At 31.7% G+C, this 22,729-nt stretch overlaps 1 protein-coding gene across 1 annotated transcript; it reads left to right on the top strand.

Moving 5' to 3' along the window:
• The first annotated feature begins 16,147 nt into the window (after positions 1-16,147).
• Positions 16,148-22,729, top strand: LOC129900835 (probable polygalacturonase). The gene is made up of 5 exons (XM_055975908.1): positions 16,148-16,889; positions 17,720-17,840; positions 19,994-20,168; positions 20,668-20,738; positions 21,436-22,729. The coding sequence occupies exons 1-5, from the start codon at positions 16,428-16,430 to the stop codon at positions 22,065-22,067; spliced, it is 1,461 nt and encodes a 486-aa protein (XP_055831883.1). The 5' UTR covers positions 16,148-16,427; the 3' UTR covers positions 22,068-22,729.

Below are 22,729 nucleotides of genomic sequence, written 5' to 3'. Positions count from 1 at the left end.
AAGGCTAGGGTTCAAAGAAATCAAGTCAAATCTTCAACGTTTGATTGTTCAATCTTCATCCTAAGTATGTAAGGCTAATCATAGCATTGGATTGAGTTCATCCACGCGCCCTACATCTAATTCTATCGATTGTTGAGAATGAGTTGAGTCTAACCTAATTTTTTAAATTCTAAATGAGTTAATTCTTCTTCTATTGAGTTTCGTATAATTATTTATTGAGATTATTGTTGTTTTTTATCTCTCGCTTGATTGGAATTGTTGCTCGTGGCTACTTTCTCGTGAACCCTAATTGATTTGATAATCATGATTTTTACATACCTATTTTTTAGTTAAGATGATGACTTTTATGCATTGATGAAAAGAGTGATTGTTGACACCCAATTTTGACCATCCATAACGCAAATTAGCTATCGAGTTTCTTTGAATTCAAACATTTTTGAAATAATTAGCTTTTATAAAAAAAATAAAAAAAAAAATATTTTCATATTATTCTTAACTATTTTTATCTTTTTATAAATTTTAGTATAATATACATATTTCTATATAACTATATATTTGATTAATATTTATGTGATTATTCAAAAATCACCTTAAAAGATTTTATTTTTACTAAATACAATGTTAGTTAGGTTAGTTTAATTATAGTTTGCATTTTTGAAAATTTTAGTTTTTTCTAAAAAAAAAAAAAAAAAAAAAAAAAAAAAAAAAAAAAAACTCCCACATCGAAAATACATGGAAAATTTGGGGTTTTTGGAGCCTATATAAAGGCTCATATTTTCATTAAGAAAGAGAAGAAGGAGGAGGTTTTTTAACCACCCCAAAGTTAGAAATTTTCTTAACTTGGCTAGGATTTTGGACTTTTGTCCCCAGTCTAAAAGTTGTGAAAATTTCTAGCTTTCAATCTATATTTTCTTCACGGAAAATAGGAGATTGAAGTTGAAATTTAGGCTAAGAACCCACGAAGGTTCGAGTCTAAACTTTTTTTTTTTTTTTTTTAAAATCTTTTTCTTTGTTTTTGTAGATTGGAGTTCCATCAAGCTATTGGATGGTGGTGAAGTTGTCTTCCGTTCATCGTTTTCAATCTTGGCCCGGAAAGAGGTAAAATATTTTTTTCAGTTTTATTTTACTTAATTGTTTCACGTTTTATATTTAGTTGATTCATAGTCTTATTTTTTTAGTTAGTATGTATATAAGAATAATTAAAATTAATGATATAAAATTTGTTATAGTTAGTATGTGTTAGGATTAATTAGCTAGCATGTGTTAGAGTTAATTAGCTAGAATATGTTAGGATTATTTCATGAAAGCATTAGTTTTGTTCATTATTTTTCCAAATAGTTTGATATTATTATTATTAACTATTATTATTATTATTATTTTTTTTTTTATTATTGTTGTTGTTGATTACTATTATTATTATTGTTGTTGTTCTTATTATTATTATTATTATTATTGTTGTTGTTCTTCTTATTATTATTATTATTATTGTTGTTGTTCTTGTTATTATTATTGTTGTTGTTGTTCTTATTATTATTATTGTTCTTATTATTATTATTGTTCTTATTATTGTTATTGTTTTTCTTGTTATTATTATTGTTGTTCTTATTATTGTTGTTCTTATTATTATTATTGTTGTTATTATTATTGTTGTTCATGTATTATTTATTGTATTTATATTGATTCGGGTTGTAATAATTTAGTTACTTATGTTAGTTATACTTTCCTAGATATTAATTTTAATTTATTTTAACCTAACTAGATTCCCCTAAAGATAAACCAATTCATGTTAAGTTTACTCTTTAAATGATTTTTTCTATCTTTACTTATTTATTTGATAAACTTTTACTTTTTTTTATATATACATCTATATTATTTTCAATGTTTAAGTTTAATTTATTTATTTATTTTTTAAAAAAAATAATTCTAAAGTCTTCATTTCATTTTAAATTAATATTTTCAAAAGTTAGTCAAATAATTTTCAAATCGTCGGATAACCGCGCGTGGAAATAAGAACCTCGTACCTTTTTTCTCTAAATTTTTAAGACTTAAATCTGTTAGGGTCTTTTAAATTAAGTTTTCTTAATTTCTTTAAAAAATTAAGTGGCGACTCCTTTTTTCTAAAATTGATTTTTTCTCTAAAAAGTTGAAATTAATTTTAAACCGTCTTTTTTCGATATAACAGAAATGGCGACTCCGCTGGGGACTAAATAGGTTCTAACCATTAGATTTGATTATTTATTTGACTAACTATTTGGGTTTGTAATAATTAGTAATTCTTGTTTTTTTTAATTGTGCAATTATGTGTTTAATTTATATATTAAATTGTTATTTGCATTTCATAGCATTTTTTCTATTTAATGTATAGTATATGAAAGAACGATTTTGCGGTACCGCAGTCGGGCTTTTTATACTTAACCCTTTTCGGAAACGATCGACAATTTATTGATACGCCATGCGTCCAATGGTTGTCGTAAGTTCCAGCCTGAGTTGTCCGCTTGAGTTACCAGTCTTGCAAAAGCCACTCTTAGTCAACCTAGCGTAGAGCAAAGCCAAATCCCTAATTTAGTGCATTGGCCTAAGACGACCCAATACCCAAGGCGTATTGGGCCCATTAGAATGACCACCTTGAGTTCAAAACGGCCCTCGGCCTAAATGGACAAGCATACATATATGTTTAAATTTGAAGGTTTTATACGCGGTTTGGCAAACCATTGTCCCTCGGGGCTGGGAGTTTTTTTTTAGCTTAGTCTAGTCAAAGAAGGACCTTCAGTAAATGACACTTCATCCAAAAGGCGTTGCGTTCGAAGATGTCAAGAAATCAAGAAAGAAGGATTTTCCACGAAGGCTTAGTTAGGATTGTACCCCTGCGTGGGACTGACTATTTATATCCCTTTTTTCCATTTATGTATCCCCATTCAAATTATTCATAATATTTGTATAAATATAAGTTTGGGGACAATGGAATGTTTCAAATGACGTAATACATCCTTCAAATCGTTAGGCCTACCTTTGGCACAAAAAGGTCACATATCTGTTTAGGATGCGCAATAATTGTTTGTGTGTTATATGTTATAACTGTTTTGTGAATATGTTGCTTTATTTGGAGACATGCTAGTCCACTCTTTTAGATTTTTTTTAGAGCCTCATAGGCATAAATATCGAGTCACTATCGATAGTGCATCCAAATATTCAATGAGTCTTTAATTTCCCAACAAAATTCGAACTTTACACTCAAATCATAAACTTTGCTTTCTCATCTCCACAAAAAAAAAATAAAAAAAAAATCAAGTGGTCGAACTACGTAGGACCTGAATTCTCCTTTGTGAGATACGTAGGCAGTTTTTCAAGGCTCGGTCCCTGTTTTTTTGAAGTTTTCAGTTTTCCTCATTCTTTCAAAGAAATTGAGAACTTTTTCTGCATCTAAGAAAAACAAGGGTACAAAAGTTGAAACGCAAAAAAAAAAAATCTGTGATTCACAAGTCAACTTTTCTCACACATTTATCATAAAATTAATTTTTGTCCGTTTACTCTTTCTTCACCCATAGATTAGTTTGTCTTAAAACAAAGCAACATTTATGTGTTTAATTCTTTATGTGATATTTTGCATTAATTATTATAAGCACAAACTAATACTTTGGCTTTTGAGTTATTTTTCTTTTTCAGGGAAAGACTAATTTATGTCGGAAAACAAACTTGCTTACTTCTCAAAGATCGAGGGTTCAACAAAGTTGTTTCTTTCTTTGTAGGGGCTGTTATCAAAGGACATCATGCGATAAATGAAAGGATCTCAATTTTGAGGTCAATTCTCTCTCCCTAACTAAGAAGTTTTCTTTGTACACAGAAGAGACGACATTATTTCAAAAGAGGGGATCACGGGATAAAGATTTCATGGGAAATAACGATGACATTAAATTTCACAAGAAACCAATACACAGCCTGAAAGATAAATCGGGGGAGTCTTTGACTATTAAATCTTACTCCTATATCTTGTTACTTATTTTTTTATAATGGCGCCGCTTTTATACTTTTTTCATATCTTTGCAGGAAAACTGTCCCCGACAATAGTCGGGGATGGTTATAACAATATATGATTCTTTGAATAATTGGAAGAATTCAAAACATAAAAGACAATCCTCAAGAAAAACACATCAACAATAACCAAAGCTCAAAAAAAAATGAATTTATTGGAGAAGTATCAATTTGAGGAAGAAAGATATAAGTCGAATCAGGAGTAATGAAGTTGGAAGCCACAACATTCCGACCAAGAAAGGTTATAAAGCACGCTGCAGCATCTCTACAGAAAATATTAACATTGGAAGACCACACCAAGTTTGTCTAAAGCTCTAAATTATTTTATATATCATATCTGCAAGAACTACGCACACCTGATTCTCATCTCGATGAGATACGTAGGCAGCCCTTCTTGGGTTCGGTATTTCTTTTTTCATAAAAAAAAATGATTAAAAAAAATAATAGAAAATAAATAAAATAATAAATTGTGTACATATGTTAAGTGTCATATCTTCTTGATTGGAACGAATACAGTTAGGAGCACGCAAAATATTTGATATGATGAAAATGATTGGCTTTGTGGTAAACCATAGCTTCTGTTGGTATCTTTCATTCGTACTTTTGTGATGCTTGAAAATTCTCTTGCGGGCATTCAAGGTAAGAATATAACCAATCTCATGGCTTCATGTGCATTGTGTGGTGAGCTTTAGATTAAAATTCAATTGCATCGCACTGTTGATCTAGAACTTGGCCTGATATGTTTGTTGAGGCGAAATCGTGAGTTATATTTGGTGTGAGAAAGGATTGTAGGCCTTTTTTGACCCGTTTGTGCCTTTCAAAGCCTACCAAATAACATTAATCCCTAGTTTTCCCACTTTGAGCCTGAAACTTTTTCTTTGGACAACCACATCTTAGCTCTTTCCCTTCTGAGTGCTTACATGCACTATCTCTCTCTTGGCCCAACCTCCTTGAGCGCACCAAAGACGTGCAAATTATAGAAGAAGATCCAACTTTGAAATTTCCAAAGGCAAAAGACGTAAAGTCTCCAAAGTCAAGAAAGCAAAGACGACTTTCTCATAAAAAAAAATAAAAAAAAAAAAAAAAAACCTCCTACAAGGTCGATGTAAGACAAAAAGGAAACTACTCCAATAAAAGAGGAGAAACCTCAAAAAGGAGCAAAAAGAGAAAAGCTCTAACAGCTAAGGACTCAAAGAAGTCAAAACAAAAGAAAAAGGTGAAAAGAGAAAAAACTCTATCAAATAAGTACTCGAAGAAGTCGATAAAAAAGAAAGAGGATCAGACATCAAAGGTGTATCAATCGTCAAAGGCACATATTCAGTGCGACATTCAAGGAGGAATAAAGTTACTTTTATCCTAAATAAATATCCTACATGTTCCCAAACCCACATTACAACCCAATTACAAGCCCTACATGATCTCATTCCAAATATTCTCACATTAGTGGAGACTTACATGCAGGCCAAGCATATGGTATCACAGTTGCATGCGTTGAACTTTCTTGAGAGTGTGAGTGCACTTTGTAAAATGTTCTCAAATCAAACACTTCATATATGTGCGAAATAGAACTTTCTTTATTGTGAGGGCACTTGAAACATGATGATTGGTATAATTCTAAACCTTTGTTGGAAGCAGGATGAAAAAAAATCTTGTAGACACTTAAGTATGTTTGAGGTACTACTTGAAGCTATAGGAATTACCTTGAAGTCAATTTCAGTTATAAGATAAGAAATGAGAAATATTCCATGTATTCCTAACTGTTGATACCAATTGTAGTCAAAATTTGACTATCTCTTTACATTATGAGATGCCTATTTTACTTCATTGGATCGTCCATATCAAACGGGTGGAATATCTCGTGTTTTTAAGCTGAAAATATTGTAAGCAATACAGTCTTCCATGTCATTATGCTCATATTACACATGTGTCTACTGATTATCTTGTCTCAGATTTTGCAGCATTCATCATCCAGAGAATTGGAACTACATTTGACCTGATTCCTGCACCAACAGGATATGTAGGCGCCACAATGGCTCGGTCATGTTCCTTGTAAGATTTTCATTTCTCTCTTATAATGAAAACTGGGACAGAATTTTTGAGAAGATCTCAAAAATTCAGAAAAAGATACTATCTCTAGCAAGTTAAGATTGGAGATCATGTCAATATATGCAACTGGGACAGAATTTTTGAGAAGATCTCAAAAATTCCACAAGAATGTAAAAATTCTTTTTTCAGCAGCTCGAGATTTATCAAGAGATCTAACTGAAAAGAATTTTTGAGGAAGATTTCAAAAATTCCATCAAGAATTGTCAAAAGTTCGAAGTCAACTTCAAATGATCTCCAACATTGCTAGAATGGAGCGAACTCGAATTCAAGATGCGAGCCACCGAGGCCTCGTATAACTTCTATCAAAGACATGAGTTCCCATGAACACGAGTTCTTCAAAAAAAAAAAAAAAAAGTTGTCAAATCATCCAAGAGGATGACATTGCATTCATTTGCCAAAAGGGCCATTGCATTCATTTGTCAAGAGGGCCATTGCATATCATTGCCAAGAGGGCCATTCATATTTTATTTTATTCATATTATATTACCGGAGATGGTAATATCATTTGCCAAAAGGGCCATTCATATTTCATTATTCGTATTATATTACCGGAGGTGGTAATATCATTTGCCAAGAGGGCCATTGCATTTTCATTTGCCAAGAGGGCCATTGCATATTCATTGCCAAAAGGGTCATTGCATATCATTGCCAAGAGGGCCATTGCATTTTCATTTGCTAAGAGGGCCATTGCATTTTCATTTGCTAAGAGGGCCATTGCATATTCATTACCAAAAGGGCATTGCATTTTCATTTGCCAAGAAGGCCATTGCATATTCATTGCCAAAAGGGTCATTGCATATCATTGCCAAGAGGGCCATTGCATTTTCATTTGCCAAGAGGGCCATTGCATTCATTCGCCAAGAGGGCCATTGCATATTCATTGCCAAAAGGGTCATTGCATATCATTGCCAAGAGGGCCATTGCATTTTCATTTGCTAAGAGGGCCATTGCATTTTCATTTGCTAAGAGGGCCATTGCATATTCATTACCAAAAGGGCATTGCATTTTCATTTGCCAAAATGGCCATTGTATATTCATTGCTAAGAGGGTCAATACATATTCATTGCCAAGAAGGTCATTGCATATATCCTACCAATGGATCTTCATTTGTCCTATCGATGGACCAACATATCCTACCAATGGATCTTCATTCGTCCTACCGATGGACTTGCATTTATTTTGCCTAGTATCCTTTCAATGGATCATCATCCGTCCTATCGATGGACCAACATATCCTACCAATGGATCTTCATTCGTCCTACCGATGGACTTGCATTTAGTTTGCCTAGTATCCTTTCAATGGATCATCATCCGTCCTATCGATGGACCAACATATCCTACCAATGGATCTTCATTCGTCCTACCGATGGACTTGCATTTAGTTTGCCTAGTATCCTTTCAATGGATCATCATCCGTCCTATCGATGGACCAACATATCCTACCAATGGATCTTCATTCGTCCTACCGATGGACATGCATTTATTTTGCCTAGTATCCTTTCAATGGATCATCATCCATCCTATCGATGGACCAACATATCCTACCAATGGATCTTCATTCGTCCTATCAATGGACATGCAAATATCCTGCCGATGGATCATCTTTATTCGTCCTACCAATGGACATGCATCATATCCTATCGATGGATCAGCTTCATTCATCCTATCGATGGACACGCATTTTGTATCCTACCAATGGATCAATTGAGATTTTCAACATACAAAAGAATGAAAGTGTGCAAACGACATCAAAAAGGATGCAGCCCAATGTGGAATCTTTCTGTAGCTACGAACTGGACACAATCCGAAAAGGAATATCAGGCTCATAGGGCATGAGCTGAGGAACGACTTCCACCACAGTAAACCACATTTCTATCGGAAGGCGTGTGGTTATTTCGGGGTCTAACCATAATCCTAAAATCCGTATCAACTCCTTTTAAAAAGATGAAATGTGATCGGCCAAAATTGGATTTGTCAATTTTCTTTGTCCACGATCTCTTTTATCAATCATATCCAAAGAAAGGGACAGCTGTTGACACCCAATTTTGACCATCCATAACGCAAATTAGCTATCGAGTTTCTTTCAATTCAAACATTTTTGAAATAATTAGCTTTTATAAAAAAAATAAAAAAAAAATATTTTCATATTATTCTTAACTATTTTTATCTTTTTATAAATTTTAGTATATAATATACATATTTCTATATAACTATATATTTGATTAATATTTATGTGATTATTCAAAAATCACCTTAAAAGATTTTATTTTTACTAAATACAATGTTAGTTAGGTTAGTTTAATTATAGTTTGCATTTTTGAAAATTTTAGTTTTTTCTAAAAAAAAAAAAAAAAAAAAAAAAAAAAAAACTCCCACATCGAAAATACATGGAAAATTTGGGGTTTTTGGAGCCTATATAAAGGCTCATATTTTCATTAAGAAAGAGAAGAAGGAGGAGGTTTTTTAACCACCCCAAAGTTAGAAATTTTCTTAACTTGGCTAGGATTTTGGACTTTTGTCCCCAGTCTAAAAGTTGTGAAAATTTCTAGCTTTCAATTTATATTTTCTTCACGGAAAATAGGAGATTGAAGTTGAAATTTAGGCTAAGAACCCACGAAGGTTCGAGTCTAAACTTTTTTTTTTTTTTTTTTTTAAATCTTTTTCTTTGTTTTTGTAGATTGGAGTTCCATCAAGCTATTGGATGGTGGTGAAGTTGTCTTCCGTTCATCGTTTTCAATCTTGGCCCGGAAAGAGGTAAAATATTTTTTCAGTTTTATTTTACTTAATTGTTTCACGTTTTATATTTAGTTGATTCATAGTCTTATTTTTTTAGTTAGTATGTATATAAGAATAATTAAAATTAATGATATAAAATTTGTTATAGTTAGTATGTGTTAGGATTAATTAGCTAGCATGTGTTAGAGTTAATTAGCTAGAATATGTTAGGATTATTTCATGAAAGCATTAGTTTTGTTCATTATTTTTCCAAATAGTTTGATATTATTATTATTAACTATTATTATTATTATTGTTTGTTCTTGTTATTATTGTTGTTGTTATTATTATTGTTGTTCTTCTTATTGTTGTTGTTATTATTATTGTTGTTGATTACTATTATTATTATTATTATTTTTTTTTTTATTATTGTTGTTGTTGATTACTATTATTATTATTGTTGTTGTTCTTATTATTATTATTATTATTATTGTTGTTGTTCTTCTTATTATTATTATTATTATTGTTGTTGTTCTTGTTATTATTGTTGTTGTTGTTATTATTATTGTTGTTGTTCTTGTTGTTATTATTATTATTATTATTATTATTATTATTATTGTTGTTGTTGTTATTATTATTGTTATTATTATTGTTATTATTCTTATTATTATTATTGTTCTTATTATTATTATTATTATTGTTATTATTATTGTTGTTGTTGTTCTTATTATTATTATTGTTCTTATTATTATTATTGTTCTTATTATTGTTATTGTTTTTCTTGTTATTATTATTGTTGTTCTTATTATTGTTGTTCTTATTATTATTATTGTTGTTATTATTATTGTTGTTCATGTATTATTTATTGTATTTATATTGATTCGGGTTGTAATAATTTAGTTACTTATGTTAGTTATACTTTCCTAGATATTAATTTTAATTTATTTTAACCTAACTAGATTCCCCTAAAGATAAACCAATTCATGTTAAGTTTACTCTTTAAATGATTTTCTATCTTTACTTATTTATTTGATAAACTTTTACTTTTTTATATATATACATCTATATTATTTTCAATGTTTAAGTTTAATTTATTTATTTATTTTTTTAAAAAAATAATTCTAAAGTCTTCATTTCATTTTAAATTAATATTTTCAAAAGTTAGTCAAATAATTTTCAAATCGTCGGATAACCGCGCGTTAGCGGCCACTTTGAATGCTTAACACCTTCTCAAAGTGGAAATAAGAACCTCGTACCTTTTTTCTCTAAATTTTTAAGACTTAAATCTGTTAGGGTCTTTTAAATTAAGTTTTCTTAATTTCTTTAAAAAATTAAGTGGCGACTCCTTTTTTCTAAAATTGATTTTTTCTTTAAAAAGTTGAAATTAATTTTAAACCGTCTTTTTTCGATATAACAGTGATTTGAACTAATATATATATATATAGTCTAAATGAGTACGACGGTCGAACATGATAGATTAAAATCGAGAAAGAGTTTTGACAAGATGTGAATGATTGTGAAAGCACATTTTACTAAAAGAAATTTGATGATTTGAGCATCAACATTGATTTTAAATGAGTTTGAGTTTCATATAAACTGAATTCTTGAGTCATTCATGATTTTATTAAGTCTTAAAGCATGATTTGTGAACATCTTAAATAAGCATGAGTTGAGTTTGAAAAATCTCTTAATTATTATTTTGAGCATGAGTATTTTGAATATAAATGAGTTGAGCATTATTACATTAAAACATCTATTTTGAGCTTGAGATGAGGAGTTAAGTTATGCTTTAAATGCATTCATTGAGTTGAGATTGTATCCATTTTAAAGAGAAGAGATGAGTTGACAAGAGTTGAGCAAATTGATGATAGTCCAATGAGACTAGATGGGATATATTTTGAGTATTGTACTCACTTGATATATGTGATCATAATAAATTATTTTGGGAGCAGTATTGAGTATCGATTTGGGTAAGAGTAGAGGCAACTCAAACCCCATAAATTACGTAGCCAGCGTAGGATAGAGACAAAACCTCTCTTGTCCCAAATAAGAGGACTTTTGATGTGGATCCAGAGATGTGACGTCTTTTACCCTGGCAAATTATTGGACGGATGCGGCAACGACATCGCTTCATTGTATCATCACTAGCTCATAAGTGATGGTTGTCGGTTAGAGAAACTCCCTAAGAAGTAGAATATTATATTTTTATATACTGAGTTACATTTACTTATTCATATCTTTTAAAGCATTCTTTTACACATATTGCATGTTTTATTGAGTTGAGTTATTTTTAGAGTTGAGTTGAGTTGAGTATTCTTGAGTAAGTTTCCTTTCAGTTATTTTACATACTCGTAAATTTCATGTGCTGACGCTACTTTGCCTGCATTGTTTTATGATGCAGACACAGTATTAGAGACCATCAAGAGGCGTATTGTTGAGGATCTACTTCTCCAGCTTTGGTGAGACCTCTTTACAGTCGGGGGAGCTCCTTTCTTTCCAGTCATTCATTTATTATTTAGTTGTTCTTTGAGGTAGCCGTGGACTTCTCTTGGCACCTTCTTATGAGTCAATTAGAGGCTTCATAGACAGAGTAGAGTTGAGTAGAAGGATTCTTTCAAAGTTTGTTTTTAAACCATAATTTTGTTATTGAGCTTATGACATTGAGTTACATTATACTTTGAGTATTTTTAATCTATTATATTTTTATTGATGATGATGTTTTTAAATGTCCACTTGAGTTAATTATTTATTAAGTCAAGTCTTCCACTGAGTGATTGAATAAGTGATCATATCAAGTGGTTCGCTTGAAGCCAACGATGATGTCCGAGTGTCGGCCACGCCTAGGGTACCATTTCTAGGTGGGACAGAGACGTTGGGTGGGGAATGTCTGTGTGAAAAGATTTTGTCATTTCAAGATTTTTAAATATGCCATAAAGTGAAAGAAATTATGATTCAGGTAGGCATAACATTGTAATGAGTTTGAGCACTCTTAGTGAAGAGATGTTTGAGGAAACAGTGGGGATTATTGATGCCAAAATCAGTATGTGAGAGGTTGTGATGTATTTTTAAATCTGTTCAACAATAAACAACATTCAAACATCGGGAAAAAAATTATTATGAATAGATTTTGGCTTACCTAAATTGCAAATTTACATAAATTTGAAGGAATAATTTGAATTTGAGTAAGATATTGATTTGTGGAAAGTTTATTGTATGCGCACAACCAGAGAAAAGTCTTGATTTTAGGCGGAATGTGAAGCTGCCAGGTCCAGTTGTAATTGAAATTTGTGAGTTGCTTCTCCTTCAATGAGGAGTACCACGATTTACCAGTTAACACACCATTAGAAATAAGTCACCAGGTTAAATAATCATAATCCTTCGAGTAAAGAGGTAAGTAAGTTTCAATAATTTATCTGTGAATATGAATCGAAAGTACAAAATATAAAGATGAAAGACCAAGAGTTACTAGTTACAACGGAGGAAATTATTGTTTCTTCCTCTCCTTTGTTTAGAGGGCCTTAGTTGAGATGTCGAAGAAGTGTATTCGGTGCCATCGAAGGTTGTTTCCAGATATTATTATGTTGACCTGTAGCAATTTTTCAAACTCTACCAGATTGACAGAAAGTCCAAAAGAGAAAACAAATGTTTCCAAGTTGTTGAACGAGGTATCTTTGGTCCCTCAAATAAAGGCAGATTTTTTTTTGTAAAAGTAGAGATGCCCAAAGTGTGTTGGAATTTTGGAATAGTCACTAAGCAGTGCTTGCAAGTAGAGGACGATTTTTTTGGCTGAGTTTCTGAATATCAAGACCTCTTTGTTGGAATGGAATTGTCACTTGATTTTAATTTATCAAATGAAATTTGCGTTTGGTAATTGTAAACTCCCCAAGAAAACTAACGTTGATAACGCTCTAAATGATGGATGATATTTTTAGGAATCTTCATGATTTGGATGATGTGATTAGAGGTGGTATTTAAGGCAGAGTGAAGTACAAAAGACTTGTCAATGTTGAAACATTGTTCATGAAAGAAACTTTTGACTTTTGAAATTTTATTTTTTGAGCCATGAACTAATTTAAATAATCGATAATGCATGATAACTATCAGTAGTTAATTTAGACGCTATAATGATGTCGTTGGCAAAGAATAAATGAGAAATAGGAGGAACTCTTTTTCTAATATAAATAGATTTTCAAGATAGATTTTCCATCACAATATTAATAGTAAATTTCTTGTATATAATATTTTGTATGTAGTTATTAAATGTGTAAATTTTATTTTTTAAAATTAGAAAATTTTATTTTCGAATTTAAACCAAAAATTAACTATATAGTTTAATTATGTATAGCTAATTGTGTCATGTGAAATGGGACAAAAGGAATAATATTTTTAAGGAAAAGTTAGCATTGCTTTCTTTTCTCACTTACTATTTTTTTACTTACACGTGTATTTTCACCATAATTTTTGCCAAATATAAAAAATAGGACAAAAACTTTACTACCCTTTGTTTTTAAGCGAAAATTATTAGCGCTAACATCTGAAAAGGATGAAGAACGGACTCGCTCAACCATCGGAAAAAGAAAATAGAGGAAGAACAGCATTGATTGAGATTGGAGACAACCCTTTCTTGATTCAGATTCAAGTGTTATTTCAGCACAAATAATGACAGAAATAGTTAGTTAATATTTTATTTTTGTATTTTTCTTAAAAAGGAAAAAAATATAAAAAGGGACTAAACATTAAAAAGAAAATAAACTAACAAAAAAAAAAGAATTAAGAAAATAAAATAAAAAAGAAGGAAACTTCGGGTAAATATTTCCCAGCGCATGAATATTGATAAATTAAGCAATGAAGGAGAATTTTTTTTTTGTTTCCCGTTCGATGTTCAATATTCATATTGAAGTCTGACTAAATTTGAATTCGCGTCCAAAAGTCCACATCGGAGAAGGAGACAAATTAGAGTAATTAGTTTGTGTTCTTTTTACTTCTAACTTGTAAATTGTAATTGACCTCATCTCTAAAGCATCTATCTAGCAGTAATATGTCGTAATTGACCATTAAATAATGAATAGTTAAAGGATTCAAACACAAATAACCTTGAATATAAAAATAAAATTTTGAATTATTATTAAAAAAAAGACTACAAATCAATCTAAAAAATAAAGATAAAGATTTGAATTACAAGAGACAACTACTTACAAATTTTTAAAAAATTATTAATTACCCAAAAAAAGTAATTAAAATTAGTAGAAATTAGGCAGGTTGAGTTTAGACTCATTTTTTATTCTAGTTCAAGTAATTGAACATATCAATAACCCGTTTGTTTAATACTTTCTCCACTTCAACATAAATGTTGATTTATTTCATGTTTATTAAGAAAAACAATAAATATAAGGGATAATTTACTAAATTATTTTTATTAGTAGATATTTCTTGAGAGTTGAACACTATTAAAAAGATATAGTTTTTTATTATGAAACAAATTTTTTTTTGATAAGCTATACTGGTTTTGAGATAGAAAAAATATTTCCTCCGTCCCTTTTTATTTGTCAAATTTTGACTTGGCATACTTATTAAGAAAATAATAATTGATATTGTGAGTTTACCATTTTATTCATATTAATCGATAGAGTTTTAAACATATTTACTCACTGCTCCCTCCGTCCCATATTAGTTATCATGTATACTAAAAAATATTTGTCCCAAAATAGTTGTCAATTGAAATAATTAAGAGAGAATTAATTATTTTTTTCCAACTTTGCCCTTAATATTAATTATTCTAAAATTAAGATGTACGTAAATGGATAAAGATTAAAGAATTAATGAGAAATATATTAGTCAAATAACGCTCTTAATTAATGTTTTCTTAAAGGCTGTGCAAAATTTTATCATGACAGTTAAAATGGGACAAAGAAAGTATATTTTTTAATGACATTAACTCAATGTTAATAAATTGAAGGTATAATGAAAAGAAAAAAATTATCCTTTTTGATTTGTTAAAATTAAGAAATAAAAAAATTAAATTAAAACATATTTAATAAGTAAATAAAAACGAATGGAGTAACTCAATTCATTTCGATCAGGCAAATTTAATTCAATCCATTCATGTGACCTAGAAATGACCTTTATAGTGTCGTCATCATCAATCAGAAAAAGCACCATTTTATGATGCCAACTCATTAACGGTTACGCAACGGTGAATTACAAACTACCATTTACCTAATTTCTTGGAAACAACTTGGGGAAGACCTTTTCTACGGAAGAGATAAAAACCAAAATTATATTTCATCTTGTATCAAAATAAGTATTGTTTTAATTATAAAAAAGAATTTGAAAATATTAATCGCTTTAGAAATTCAAAATCAAAATATTAATTATTACCAACTATGTTTTAATATTAAAGAACTGTTTTTCTTAATAATACTGCTCAGTTTCCAAAAAAGAAAAACAATCGACTAAAACAAATAGAGGTACCTCAATAAGTACTTTGTACTCTATATTTTATTGGAAAAATTATAGATCAAACTATTTATTTAAATTGAATTCAACTCAAATTATTTATCCTTAAATATAGATTCATGATTCAAACTATTTACCCCTTCTCTTTGATATCATCAGAGTATAATATACTCTGATGGTATCAAGCAGTTTCGCTGAAGCACTGTCTCTTTCTTCTTAATTACAATCAGAGTATATATATACTCTCATGATATCAAACACGTATTTATGTCAGTGCATCTTCCCTTATTCCTATTTGATAACATCAGAATATATTATACTTTGATGGTATCAAGCAATTTATCAAGCAGTTTCTTCTTGATACCATCAGAGTATATTATACTCTGATGGTATCAAGAAGAAAGAAATAATGTTTCAGCGAAACTGTTTGATACCATAAGAATATATTATATACCCTCGTGGTATCAAATAAGTGAAATAATTAAAAATAAGGGGTATAAAAGTAATGGGGTATCCAATAATAAATAATTTTATTTTTTAGGTATAACAATAATTATTCCTATTTTATTTGGCTCATATTAACTAAATGTGTATTTTACTAAATTAATTTTATCAGTAGTGCTTTAGAACTTTAAATTTGACACTGTTAGTTTATATAGTTATTTATAAAAGGTGGTATGAAAAAATGGTAACAAAACTATTTTAATTTGTTAAAATGGACAAAAAGAAAATATATTTTCTAAAAAAGTGTGATATCAGAGGTAGACTTATATTTAGTCGAACTTCAATATATTTTTTAAAAAAATAGGAGGAAGATGGTAGATCATGCATATTCTTCTTTTTCCTTTTGTTCTTTGTCATAGTCGTCGTATACAACACTTTGTCACATGCCCACTAAAACCAAGACTATTTAAATATTACGCACTTTGTGCGATCGATAGGCACCTTCCTTCAGCCTCTTCTCCATCAATTCATCAACACAGAAGACAAAAAACAAAACCCAATCAACGTCCTTATTTTACAAGTTTTGATGACGCATGAATAGCCCAATCTGTGATAATAGATTTTTTTATTTTTTTCTCTGCATGTAGACATAGGTTGTGTCTACATGCAGAGAAATTATGGAAGAACAAACCCCGATTATGAATACAATCAAGGGAGGAGGAGGAGGAGGAGGATTAAGGAGACCTTTATGGGTATCTGTGCTGCTTCTGTTTACTGTAATTGCTCTGTTTAGCTTTCACATCAATAGGGAATATTCAATCTTCTCGATCCCCTTGGATTTCATTTCGGGTCGGGTAGGATTAATGTCGGGTTCTCAACAGAGGAGCTGCTCTGATTTCTTCAAGCAGGTAACAGCGAGGAAGGTGGTGAAATCGATCAGGGATTTCGGTGGAATTGGGGATGGAAAAACCTCAAACACGAAAGCGTTTCAACGGGCCATGGAGTTTATGACCCGTTTCAGGGATAGTGGTGGGTCCCAACTTGTTGTCCCTAAAGGTCGATGGCTTACAGGTAGTTTCAATCTTACCAGCAATTTCACGCTCTTCCTTGAATATGGCGCTGTTATCCTCGGTTCTCAGGTGATTCATTACCTTCATAACCTTCTATAAAAAATTAGGCGTAAGAAAAGTAATTCTCAGCTATTAAGATTCTTCATATATAGGTTTCGTATTTTTAAGTCATATTCCTTTATACCCATTTATGGGAAAGATGTTTGAGCGTCAAAACATTTAATTTTGAACATGAATTCGGGTACATATTCATATAAATTGGGACGGAGAAAGCGCACACACCCTCTATCCCAATTTTATGTGTATGGGTCCAAAAATTTAAGTACGAGTATGGATTCGGATACAGTACATTCTTAAAAATTATATAAAAGAAAAATATTGGAAACCACACGAAAAATAATACTAGTGTAACATATTTTAATTGGGGTAAAAGATGGTGAATTTCAGTAGGTAAGAAAAGGGAACCAAATCCTCACAAGGAAGAGTATTAGTTTATGACTTGAGTTCTTTGTCTAGCGAATTATATTGGGATTCACATGGAAATTACATGGTCACATGTGAATTAAATAAATGTTTGTCAATGTGTGTGTATTTGGTAGTTTCGATAAAGTCAATAAAGCCAAGTGTTGGTTTTACAATTTCCGTCCAGTGAATCTGATTCCAAGTTCTGGCCTAGATCTAGTTGGAATATTATTTTATCCCCAGATGAATAAGGGTTTCTCCTCCTTTGTTTACTTTGTCTCACATAGCATTCCACTAATAAAAATGTTTCAAGAAGAAAATAGTAATAGTTAAATGATCTTGTCGTTCTAAAAAGAAATAAAAAGTGATTTTAATCGGCAATTCCCAAAACTTAAGTTACCATTGTAAAATGTGAATTTCTTTTGTGTTGTTAAAAGGATCCAAATGAATGGCCGTTAATCGACGCTCTGCCTTCATATGGAAGAGGGAGAGAAAGACTGGGAGCGAGACATATTAGCCTCATTCATGGAAATGGTCTCACCAATGTTGTAATTACAGGTAATTTCTGCCCCTATATGTTAACAAGTCATTATTGCTCTTTGCCAAGTAAGTCACAACTGAGTAGTTGCACTTGAGCTTAGAAAATATTCCGTAATGATAATATGTATTGATTAAAAAAGCACCTAGATGTTCTGCATTAAGATGATACTGATTTGTTTAATATTAGAGACTGGAGTCATCATAATAGTTGTCCCCCACTAGAAACATGGCATTATGAAGACTTAGTGCATTAAATTAACGGGAAAAGGTCAGATTTGCCCCTTTATTCTTCGACAAAAAGTTATATTTGTCTTAGTTATACTTTTTGATATATTTTCTCCTGTTGTCCAACTTTGAGCACATATTTGCTTAATATGTTACGAGAATTATTGACTATCTAGTATCTATTATTTACTTTTTAATGTAACAGCTAAAATTTTTGTTTAATATGTTATTTTTATTGAGTTCTTGGTTATTTATCTATGCAAATTTAATAATTTTTATCTTTGTACTAAATTGCGCTTTAGTTGAAAAAAATGTGCACTTTGCTTTACGCTTCGATAAAGTGAGTCCTCGTCGTTTTTTTTTTGCTTCTCGTTTTCCAAAACACTGGGCCCAACTTTGGGCCCCAAAATCCACATTCTTTTGGACTTCAATTTGGGCCTTCAAATAGTTGTAAGACTTGGCTAAAATTTCTTCATTGGGCTTGAGATCTTTTTCCACCCTCAGATATTTATTAGTTGCCAATTGAGCTTGTCTTGAAATTTCTTGGTATTCAATGAAATTAAACTTTCTTGGATGCTATCAGGATTCAGGGACCCGGACCATAGCGAAAGGTTAAATTGTATTCTAGTGTTGAAAGTTCTTCTTGAATATGGTGTATGTAATGTCTAATACATCAAATTCCTAGTTGACAAGATCTCTTTACATTTTGATTTGAAAGAACGGTTACAGAATATAGAATGTAACTCTAGTTCCTACTGGGTTGTTGCATTGACATGTGATTAGTTGATAGACTAAGCCAGCTGATACACTAAAAAAAAAAAAGAGTAGAAGCCATGATGATTGTTATCCACATTTAATGTGGAGCATTACTTTAATCAAGAATCTCTTGATGGATGTTAACCGTTAAAACTGGCTAGTACCTGTCGGTAACTCTAGCTCCACTTGAAGCAACAGCAAATTCAGAGTGTGCTGAAACTTCTTTGTAAGATTAACAATATCTGCCCATGCACAAAATTCTAAGCCATATGCTTCCAACTAGGTATAGGCTGTTTAACTGATCCTTGATCTTTGTTAGCGGTAAGAACATGGAGAAAACATTCAGATTTTGTTTAAAGTGTTTCCTAAATCCCTCCACCCCTCTCCCTATCCCTCCCTCTCCCCCTCTCTCGTACACACAGAGAGAGAGAAAGAGAAACAGTCTCCCCTCCCCTCATTCCCTGTGTTAGAACTGCGGACATGCAACTTCAAAAATTTATTTGACCAGAATTCTAAAGATTGTGTAGTAATATGAAGAATACATACTCAGATTTGCAGATAAGCAGTGTGTTATAAGGTCCTTGCTGGATAATTTTTGATTCAGCTAAACAGTTTGGTAAATGGGGCATAGATTAAACATCTCAACACAAAAGTTACAAGAGTAGTTTCCACCTTAATCCTTGTGTTTATGTCTACAATATTTATTAAAGATTTTGTAAGTGATAATCTTGATTCAGGAATCAATCTATTTTTCAAATAGAGAATTTTATTTGAGAAGGGTTTCTTTTAATTATTTCTTGCACGAGCGCTTTGTATACATTCTTGCAAACAATGACCTCTATACTACTGCGAATATTTAATTTTAAGTACTACTGCCTCATAAATAATGGTAGCTAAGCTTCTGGACCACTACCCCTTTACCATAATCCATAAACATGTTCAAAGTATATTAAAAGTAAGAGTTCAATAGACACAAACTTTACCAAAATGGATTCTGATGAGAGTGCAATATTTTTATGCTTTTGTAGTTACTATTTATCTCAGTGATCACTCTTTTATTCTCTTTTTTGATAAATATATATATCAACACTTCCCCGCTATTCCCCTTTTTCCTTTCGAATGAGAATGGAACTTTGCTGTGACTTTTTCTGTGCCTGTGCATCTGATCATTTTTCCCTGCTTAATTTCAGGGGAAAATGGGACTGTAGATGGTCAGGGAAAGATGTGGTGGGAGCTTTGGAGGAATAGAACTCTGGTACACACCAGAGGCCACCTTGTTGAACTGATTAACTCTCAGAATATCCTGATCCAAAATCTTACACTCCTGAACTCCCCGTTTTGGACAATTCATCCTGTCTATTGCAGGTTCTTGCTCTCTTGATAACTGCTCTATCTATTTTTGCATGGTACTTATGAATGGAGTACTAATTACTTTGGCTCGAGGAAATTGCTCTTCATTGATGCATAATATTTTTGAAAAATTGATATTCGATTCAATTAATCAATCAAATAACTATACGTCTAATGTTATAGCAGCACAAACCTTGCTCAAAGAACAACTGAGTTGGTGATATTGGTTACTACTGTTAAATGTGTTGTAACCAATCCTCGTTGTTTTTTACAAGAACCAACCAATAGATTAGAAGGATTCAATGTTGCCAAAGTAGTCTTTTTTCCTGCTTGTCTTGAATGTTGAGGTGAGGACAAGGCAAAATCTTAAGACGCAGAGCTCAATCAGGAAATTCTTGTTAAATAAACATGTTCTTTCCTCCTTCCATTAGTTTTCCTTCACGAGAACTATTTTTATTCGCCAAATTATCCATGTTAGCTGGTAGAGTAACACCTGATGTTGCATTTGTTTCAGGAATATTGTAATCAGAAACATGACTATTTTGGCTCCTCTCAATGCCCCCAACACAGATGGCATTGACGCAGGTATATCACAATACCATTAAGCTCTGATGTAATACTTGAAATCTTTTACCAGGAGAAAGAAGAATGATTTTGAAATTCAATTATCTAGTGTATCTCCCGTATTCAATTAAAAAGCCACACTAAAACTAAAACGAAGGGAAAAATTATCACATCTCTTTCACCTCCACTTTCAGGGTGTGTTTGGTATGACGGAAAATGTTTTATTAGAAAATAAGTGGTTTCTTACTTAATTTCTCGTGTTTGATAAGTAAGTAGAAAATATTGTCCCAAAAGCATTTGTATATAATCTAGACAAACACTATAGAGGATGTGGTGGAGCATAGGGTGTGTGTTGTAGGGATGTAGACTATGGAGAGTGTGTTGACGAGTGGTGAGGAGCCAATAAAGGTGCAATGTCACTTATAAGATTTGTTTTTCCTACTTTGTATAGGTAAGTCATTTTTCTTATCTTTAGGGAACTTGCTTTTCTAGAAAAAAACAAAACTTATAACCAATCAAACATGGGAAAAATGAAAAACATCTACATAACAAACACACCCTCAATTTGAATCAGAGAAACTTCTCTTTCCTTCCATCTTACCATCTATCTCAGGCATACAAAACTGTCCGCTCTGTTTTATTACTTATGTCAAACCAGATTGTAAGATTAAGAATATCTAGAATATCTATTTTATATGCGTAATTGTTTTGTGAGCAGACTCCAGCTTGAATGTCTGCATTGAAGATTGTTACATTGAGAGTGGTGATGACCTTATATCAGTGAAAAGTGGGTGGGATCAGTATGGTATGAAAATGGCTCGTCCAAGCTCAAACATCATTGTAAAGAGAGTGAAAGGCACAACCCCAACATGCTCAGGGGTTGGTATCGGCAGTGAGATGTCTGGAGGTGTTTCTAATGTCATCATAGAAGACCTATATGTTAGAGATTCCGCAGCTGGTGTGCGGATTAAAACTGATATTGGAAGAGGTGGATACATCGTCAATATTACGATAAATAACATGAGAATGGAAAGAGTGAAGGTGCCAATTAGATTTAGCAGGGGAGCAAATGACCACCCTGATGAGAAATGGGATCCTAAAGCACTACCTAAAGTAAGAGGTATTTTTATCAGTAATGTGGTCAGTCTAGAATCGAAGAGACCTCCTTTGCTAGTAGGCATAGAGGAAGCACCATTTGAGGACATACACATGAAAAACATCAGTTTATTTGGGCTAGCCCCATCTATGAGGTGGAACTGTGAATTTATCTCTGGTTCTAGCTGCAGTGTTTTCCCTGCACCATGTTCTCAGTTGCTGAAGAATGAATCAATAATTCAGTGCCCAAATTGATGAAGCTTAGCATTCCTTCCTTCGCAACAAGCTTGGATCGTCGGAATTTCCAACTTGAAAAGAATTTGAAGACTACTAGACGTCTCGCAGAGCCACTTGAATCAAGTTACAATTGAGATGTTTTTCTTTCGTGCATCAGCATGAATCTCAATGAACTTCTGGAGCACATCATGCCTGACGATCCCTGTTGCTCCAAACATCTGCATGCAATACTGCCCCGGATCGAATCTAAGCTCTCGTTTGGCCATAGATTTTGAACTTGAAATTTGAAAATTTGAGTTTTTGAAGTTGCGGATTTTTGAATTTGAAGTTGTCTTTGGACATGCATTTTACTTGGGAAAAAATTGAAGTTTTGCGAGTGGAAGTCTCAAAAGTTGGCTCAGCCTGAGCCAATTTTTACAAACTTGAAAATATTTGAAGAAACAGATATTTGGAGATAAATTTTTAAAATCTACTCCCAAACTCTATGGCTAAATGCTGTTCTTGTTAATTCCTAATTGAACACACAAGTTATGAGGTCTAACTAGCATATAGTGAGTGCATATCATTTACTAAGGGACGGATTTGGCTCCTTTTTTATTTCCCCTTGTCTCCTAAAGTTTTTATTTAAATAGATGGACATATGAATCCCAAGTTTAATATCATTATTTTAGACTTAAAAA

This window comes from Solanum dulcamara, chromosome 8, assembly GCF_947179165.1.
Source record: "Solanum dulcamara chromosome 8, daSolDulc1.2, whole genome shotgun sequence".
In the NCBI taxonomy this organism is placed as follows: domain Eukaryota; kingdom Viridiplantae; phylum Streptophyta; class Magnoliopsida; order Solanales; family Solanaceae; genus Solanum; species Solanum dulcamara.
The sequence above is the reverse complement of the archived record's forward strand: the minus strand, read 5'-3'. Positions and strand labels throughout refer to the sequence as shown.